Source organism: Nansenia antarctica (assembly GCF_963989245.1).
Source record: "Nansenia antarctica genome assembly, chromosome: 7".
In the NCBI taxonomy this organism is placed as follows: Eukaryota; Metazoa; Chordata; class Actinopteri; order Argentiniformes; family Microstomatidae; genus Nansenia; species Nansenia antarctica.
The window spans coordinates 64,303,014-64,311,623 of NC_137677.1; the positions used below are offsets into that span (position 1 = coordinate 64,303,014).

At 41.9% G+C, this 8,610-nt stretch overlaps 1 protein-coding gene across 1 annotated transcript; it reads left to right on the forward strand.

Annotated features, from left to right (window-relative positions):
• Nucleotides 1-1,499: 1,499 nt before the first annotated feature.
• On the forward strand, nucleotides 1,500-8,375 carry asb11 (ankyrin repeat and SOCS box containing 11; the record flags this gene model as incomplete). Its single annotated transcript, XM_080537186.1, has 7 exons — nucleotides 1,500-1,593; nucleotides 2,811-2,890; nucleotides 3,404-3,511; nucleotides 4,436-4,586; nucleotides 5,515-5,649; nucleotides 7,637-7,825; nucleotides 8,195-8,375. 7 exons carry the CDS (start codon nucleotides 1,500-1,502, stop codon nucleotides 8,317-8,319), a joined length of 882 nt encoding a protein of 293 aa, XP_080393312.1. The 3' UTR covers nucleotides 8,320-8,375.
• Nucleotides 8,376-8,610: the final 235 nt, after the last annotated feature.

The window sequence follows — 8,610 nt, forward strand, 5'->3', positions numbered from 1 at the left end:
TGCTTTGGAGTCAATTCATTGATATGTTTAACAATGCTACATGTTACAGGGTTCCTTGAACCATTTATAGCATTAATTCTGAGAATCTCTTTCATATTCAAGCAAAAAATGTATATTTTAACTAGATCGAATCGGAATCGAATCGAATCGAATCGAATCGTGAATCGAATCGAATCGTGAGCTCACTGAGCTGGTGAATCGGAATCGAATCGTTTTGGGAAATCAGTGGCGATACCCAGCCCTAGTCCTGAACCATGACTTATGGGGAATAAAATCGATTTCATAAACATTTATTTTCACTCTTTTCCGTGTCATCAAGGTTTACAACTTAAACACATCCAGACAACTTTCAACTGAATCGGTCAGGCTAAAGTCACCCTTATTTCAACATGTTTTCCGCAGCCAAGGCTTCATATCATTGACCTGAACCGTGTTTTCATGGTATACTACAGGAACAAAACACCCCATTTTCTCAGGGAATAGAGTGGCATTCTGGTGTGCAGACAAGCCAGACGAAAACACATCACTGTGAAAGGGGAGGAGATAGGTTAGCATTCCTGTCTTTTCAAGGCTAAGGATAGGGAACCATTCACACATTCTCAGGGTCATAGAGTCATTAAGGGATGTCTATTGACTCTATAAACAGGTTTTAAGGAGGGGTGGAATATTCAGGATGAGCCCAGGATGTTCTAGAGGTGTACAGATGATGTGTACTTACTGCACATTTGGAATCATTTTTAAAATGTTTTGGTGGGCTAGATTGGGCTTGTAGATCGACCTCAGGGCTTTGACTGAAGACTCAATTTGTAAATTTGGCTTTATTGCCGTATGTCTGGAATTTGCTTACATCCCATTGTTAACCGTTACTTTATTACCCACGTTTGAACAAGTTTAGACGTGTTATGTATTTGTAGGTGTATTAGCATGTACATGTATTTAAATCCATTCAGAGTAGTGTCATCATTTATGACACTTACGCGGCACATCAACTCTCTAGTCTCTACTCTAAATGGATCTTTGGAAGCTGATCAATATTTTCTCAAACATAACAGATTATTTCTCTTCGATAGTACCTCATCCTCTCCCGAGAGCGTCTCTTCTTGTGGACATTAAAACTCCTTATCACCCGGATATGAGAGGATGCAGGACTGTTGCAAGTTACACAAGTTTAAAGTTTATTGTTATCTGTACTCCTCGTCTAGGAGTGTATAAAAGAACAAATGTATCTACTCTCAGTGTAAACAAGCAGTATCAAGGGGGAGGTGTGTGTGTGTGTGTGTGTGTGTGTGTGTGTGTGTGTGTTCTACTCTTTGTGAGTCCCATCCGTCCATGTATTGTTATGCACATAGGGGATAAGGGTGTGGGTAGTTTGGGGTGGGGGAGGTGGCTGGGAGGGGTGAGAACAGGACTGGGAGGACCAGATCTGTGTGTGTGACACTCAGACAGACTCAGTTATACTGTGGAGCTGTGGAGGAGGAGGAGGCTGCTGCTGTTTGACCATGGCGGCTGTCCAGACAGAGACTGCCCCGTGTGGTCGGCCTTGGAGGGGCCTCCGTATCTACGGGGGGCTGCTGTGCAACTCACTCATGGCTGGTAGGATTTTCTCTTTATATTCTTCTATACCAATGTATGATATATTTTAATGTTTGATATTTGTAATTTAAGTATGTTTTATATGTTAAATGTTATTTGTAATGTATGTTTTAAATGTGGACCCCACTAAAAGGAGCTCATGCCTATGGGTATATAGCTAATGGGGATCCTTCCAATAAATAAACAAACAAATACCAATGGCAATGTAACTCTGTTTAACAACAAACTCATAGCTTTTAAGTTTAAGCTCAAAAACACACTCGTATCATAAGAGGGATTGATACTTCAGTTGAGTCCAGGATCAAAGCTCTTATGTGTGTTATTGTCTCTGCAGAACTGGCACTGATGATGTTATTGTCACAGGAAATGTTTTATGTTCAGAATCATCGGCCTGTTTCTGAATGACGTCTGTATCAGTAGAGGCTGGGGGAGGTGGAAATCGGAGGACGGGCTTATTGTAATGTATGGAATAGAATGAGAAATGGTATTAAAAGTATTAAATGGTATTAAACAAACCATGTGTTGCAATGAGCTTCAATTGCAACACACCCAACCAATCTGCCTCCACCAGCCTCCCTTGGTCTGCAGGGTTGAGGTGACGTATTTCCTCTACAATGGGCAACGCGTTCCCTCTCATTTCAATGGTTTCTACTGTTAACCTAGTTGCTCTAGCAGGTTTGTCTGATACCTATTGCCTCTGTCCATTAAAAAACCCTGAAACCTGTTATGCTCTCAAGTTTATTATATCACAGGTTTGGTAATTGTCTATCTTAGAAAAACCTTTGTAGAAATGTGATGCTGCCTCTGATGTCCTCTGCCGTGAAAAGGTAGCTTCAGGTTACACCTTAACTGCTCCTCCTGAGACATCTGCTGCCCCTCAGCACTGCGTCTACTGAAGACACCCGCTTTTCCCCTCTACTGTGTCCCCTAAAAACTTCTATTGACCCCCCTTGTACTGTTTCTCTGTTTCTCCAGTGTCTATATTAAAAAATACATTTAAAAAACTAGGTTTAGAAGAAGGTGATAGAAGAAGGTTTTTCCTTCTATCAATGGCCCCCGGTCCTGAGCTGGATTACTCTTCCTGCTACGACTGGTGGATTGATGATTCACTTGCTTAGTCAAATGTATTGATTGTAAGTCGCTTTGGAATAAGGCGTCTGCTAAATGCCAAAAATGTAAAATGTAGCTAACCCTTTAATGTTGTGTGTGTTACTCAGACTCGTGGGCTGATAGGACTCCTCTTCATGACGCTGCGTACCAGGGACGACTCCTCAACCTCACGACTCTGGTCTTACAGGTACAACAAGCAAACACTCTTTCCTCTCTACCTGACGTGACATCAGGGGAGGTTGGTGGAGGCAGAGATGGGAGGCCAGGCTCATTGTCCCACGTTAGCATGCCTCCACTCACAAGGGGCACTAAAACAATGTTGTTACGTAATATTGTATTTTATCTTTACCTGTTCTTTTTACTATTTCCCCCTGCTTTTATATTCATTCTATGCATGTATATGTTTTTATATTCACTTTATGTTCTTATTCCTGTTGTAAAGCACTTTGAGCTGCATTTCTTGTATGAAAGGTGCTGTATAAATAAAGCTTTACTTACTTACATTGTAAAGCACATGTGTTTGTTTGATACCATTCCTCAACCCCTCCCATGAATTACAATGAGCCTCAACAGGCCTCTGGTTTCTACCTCCACCAGTGTTTTTTCCATAATAAGGCCCTGGTCCAAATTCGACATCATCATTATAGGGAATTACATGTCCCTTCATTTCTCCTTGTCCCCTCTTTTCTGTCTCCACCAGGGGTTTCATGTAGACATGCTGACGATGGACAGGGTCTCCCCCCTCCACGAGGCCTGTCTGGGCGGCCATTACGCCTGTGCCAAGTTCCTGCTGGAGAATGGGGCCAATGTAAGGACAATATTTTCTAAGTATAATTAAGCAATATCACACTCGAGGGAGTGTGTTATACTGAATATCAGCACGGCTGTGATTCGGTCGTAGGTACAAGGCACCTACAAGGTACACCTACAAGGTACCTACGACCGAATCACAGCCGTGCTGATATTCAGTATAACAGCACGACCTTGAGTGTGATATTGCTTTTATACAACAGTTCTACAGCGCAATTTATTAGTTAACAGTAATAAGCGACAACAGATTATGATTTGTTTGTTTATTTAATCATAAAAATAAACAAAAAATAGTTCCGCAACTGAACTTCAAATGGACTGTTGCCTAGTAACCTGAACACAAACATGTCGTTAACGGTCATTTAGTAGAACATCTGTGCGGCGGAGTGATACATATAGTTAAAAGTCCCAGTGCTGTTATACTGTATATCGTAACTCATGGAATGCCTCTTGTCCAATCAAATTACTTGGTCGGAACTAACTGTTGTATAATATAATATTTTAATATTTTAAAAAAAAAAATATAATATTTTCAAACTGGGAAACTATTGGGACTTTTCTGGTCCAGCAAAAAAAATCCAGCACTTATTTACCCAGTTAAAGTTTAGGAATAACTGTCATTTACAGTACAACTCAAACAGTGGTATAGGGACCCTGTCGGCATGTTCTAATGTAAGTCTGAGGCGATGTTTTAGATGCTACTACTTTTTATCCTCTATTCCTCAAAGATACTGTATCACTAATCCAACATGACTTGATTGGTGAAAGTAATGCAGCCAACAGCTTGCTTTGGTCAATCCAGTCACATCCGTTATATGTGATTAGGGAATCTAACATTTTTGAACGCATTCCAACAAGGCCTGTTTCAAGCAATACGTAGACCTGTCACACAATCGGTCCCCAACTGTGTCTATCTTATTAGGTTGAGGCGGTGTCGACGGACAGAGCCACCCCCCTCTTCAACGCCTGCAGCAGAGGGAGTGAGGCGTGTGTCAGGCTGGTCCTGCAGTACAGCCCCAACGCTAACCGCTCCCAGCACATAGCATCCCCCATCCACGAGGCTGCAAAGAGAGGTGGGTGTGGGTGTACTCTGTTTGTGGGAGTGTATGTGATGTGTCAATCAGGGAAGGGAAGCTGGTGGAGGTACGACACAGAAGAATGGATTTAGGAAAGGTAATGGCATGGATGCGTCACTGTAATGTCACTGCATGAAATGAGGAATGGTCTCAAACATGCCATGATTCAGATTCAGATAAACGTTTATTGCCATTATGCTTGACACATATAGGAATTTGCTTTGGCGTTACAGTAAGTGCGTTTATACTTTTTTCACGTGTATACATGAATACAAAAACAAATACAAAAAGGACAACACAGGACAGACAACAGTGCATGGGATACATACAGTACATACATATAAAGTGCAGTGCAAAGTTTTTCCAAAGTAAGTCCAGTGCGTATTCAGTTGTGGGCAGACTTGGGGGCGGGGGACTCATCAGCCTCCCCCGGTGTCCATGTACACCACGTCCAGTTCACCTGGAATAAGCTCCCCCCCCCCCCATGCAGAAGAATGAATGTTTTTTATTTTTATTTATTTTTTTTTTTTTACAACTTTGTTTATTGAAGTTTTCATGACAGTATGATATCAGCAGTAGGGCAAATTGTATACGCTAGACATATTGCACATACCTACATATACAGTATATAGTCAAAATAGACGTCTATTAAACGTAGACTACAGTAAATAAATCATACACACACAGAAATAAAAATTAAAATAAACAAAATAGCTAGGACACATGGCCAATTGAAAACACATTGATTGTATAATTAGGACAAGGATTATACAGGAGAAATAAAGAAATAAAAAAAGATAAGAAACAAACATTGGGTTACACTTCACCACACATGTAAATAGATTATCCCAACCAGATGATGCTAGGATAAAGGTGATAATTGCTTATGTCTTGTTTTTGTCTTGTCTTGTGTTTTCTTCCGCAGGTCACAGGGAGTGTCTGGAGGTGCTGTTGGCTCATGGAGCTGCCATAGATCTGCAGCTCCCAGGCCTGGGCACCCCGCTCTACGCTGCCTGTCTGGCCCAGGCTGCAGACTGTGTGGAGAGACTGCTACACTCAGGTTAGATTGAGTCAAGAGGGCAACTTACACTCATCATAACACAATAAGATCAAACTCAACACATCTGTCATTTACGTACATTACATTTTTGGCATTTGGAATGGAATGGACTTTATTTGTCATTGCTACAGTACAGGTACCAAACAACGAAATTTAGGAGGGGTGGCTCCCCTGGTGTTAGGAAAGGAAAAAGAAAACACATTTTAGAAAAAGCATAGATGCATAAGATCACAAGAAGGTAAGGAGCTGGTTTACATCAATAAAGGCTATGTACACAATCCACTGTACTATACTGCACAGATAGTCAACTAGGGTTGTCATATTGCACAAAAAGTATTTTTTCACATTATTTTAAAGTGTCACAGTTTGCAGGCTTGAAAATGTACATGTTTGTGCCTTGTTCCAAAGCGACTTACAATCAATACATTTGAATACTAAGCAAGTGAATCATCAATCCACCAGTCGTAGCAGGAAGAGTCATCCAGCTCAGGCCCGGGGCCACTGATAGAAGGAAAAACCTTCTTCTATCACCTTCTTCTAAAGTTATTTATTTATTTTTTAATATATATTTTTATATATATATACAGTATATATACTGTATATACTGTATATATAGACACTGGAGAAACAGAGAAACCGTACAAGGGGGGGGAAATAGAAGTTTTTAAGGGGGAAAAGCGGGTGTCTTCAGGAGACGCAGTGCTGGGGGGCAGTAGATGTCTCAGGAGGAGCAGTTAAGGTCCCCCCCCCCCCAGCACTGCGTGTCACAACACACCTCAGAGAAAATGGATGGAAATAGGATTAAAACGATACGATCATGTCATTGTTTTTGGTCTGATATATTGTAAGTAAGATTTACATCTTGCAAAGTAACACATTTTAGTGCTTATACTTATATATATATATATCAGTGGAGGCTGGTGACTTCCAGAATTGAGGAGGCCAATTTTTTTCCGCTTGCTCGCTTCACTCGCGATGGAATGTTCCCTGTTCTTCTTATCTCTGAAGAAATGACATTGCTGTAAGTCTATGAGCCTGCCTGATAATTAACTCAACTTAAAAAAATAATAATATTTATATTAAATATATTGAATAAAACTACATTTGATAAAGAAACTGTTACTTATGCTACTTATATGCTATATGTTACTTATCTTTTATATGCTAAACTTGATTAAATTGATGATTACATGTTGAAGCTGTAGAAGAAGAATGAAAAATGTAGGCTAAACAAAATTGTTTTTTAACCACATAATTATCAAATTCCTACCTTTTACACATGTTCACTGGGCATTTATATTACATCAAAATGTCATTTCTCAACTTAATTATCAGGCAGGCTCATAGACTTACAGCAATGTCATTTCTTCAGGCAGGCACATAGGCTAAGCTCTGCACAATGAATTCCATCAATCAGAACTTTCTGATTGTAGCTTACACTCCAAATAGTATCTATGCCTTTGGCCAGCACAAAGACAGATAAGAAGAACAGGGAACATTCCATCGCGAGTGAAGCGAGCAAGCGGAAAAAAATTGGCCTCCTCGAAATCGACTACATTAAAAATAAAACTGTTCAATAAATCCTAAATGTTGTCTACCTATTCGATGTATACATCGCGCCAGAATCTCGCCGACTTCCGAGGTCATTTTAAGCAAAAGTATTTGGCCAAATGAGCTATTATTTTCAGGGATAATAGCCATGGGTGTTCTAGACGTGTCCTGCAAAGTAGCCACTATGGCGAGTGTTTCTTTGACTGAAGTGACTGGCAAATTCTCAAAATGGCTTCATGTGATTGGACAAACAAAATGTCAGCCCTGGACTCAATGCATGGTGAGGCCAGGCCTCCTCTGCCCACCCATTTTCAGTGATTTGGTTTTTTAAATCTCTCTCTCTTCTCTCAAATTATTGGGGAGGCCAGGCCTCCTCCACCTCTATGGAGGAGCCTCCACTGATATATATATATATATATTTACTGTATTAACGCAGGTGCTGACACCCAGATTGGGTGTGGACAGGAAACCCCGTTGCATGTGGCAGTGCGACACGGAGGAGCCAGAGTGGTGGAATTGCTGATGGACTACGGGGCTGATGGGAGTTGTAGGAATGCGGACGGAAAGACTCCTCTGGAGCTGGCAGCACCCAACAGCACAGTCAGAACTACACTGCAGAGACGAGGTATTCACACACACACACACACACACACACACACACACACACACACACACACACACACACACACACACACACATACACACACACACACACACACACACATACACATACACACACACACGTACACGTACATACACACACACACACATACACATACACATACACACACACACACACACACACACACACACGCACACACACACACACACACACACACACATACACATACACATACACAAACACACACTGTGATATGATACCAGTAGTACGACAGTATGATATTCCATGTCTAATGTCTAATGTGTCCTCTTCTCCTCTTTCTCTTTTTTCACCGGCATCCTCTTCCCCTCTCCACCTCCTCCGTCTCCTCAGGCCCCGCCTCTCTCTCCCAGCTGTGTCGGTTCTGTATCCGTCGGCGTCTGGGGCAGAGTCGTCTCCACAGCGCGGCTGGTCTCTTCCTCCCTAACAGCATCCAGGCCTTCCTGCTTTACCAGTGACAATCATCTCTCCTTGCCTCTTTTATTCTGCGCTCGTCTGAAAACACAGAATAAGTTTAAATGGTCAAATGGACTGACTTACATAGCGCCTTTATCCAAAGCGCTTTACAACGGCCTCTCGTTCACCCATTCACACACACATTCACACACCAATGGCGGCCAAGCTACCATGCAAGGCGCCGGCCGCCCCCGCTCACTGGGAGCAATTTGGGGTTCAGTGTCTTGCCCATGGACACTTCGACCTGTGGACAGCCGGGGCTCGAACCGCCCGATCTGCCAACCATGCGATCA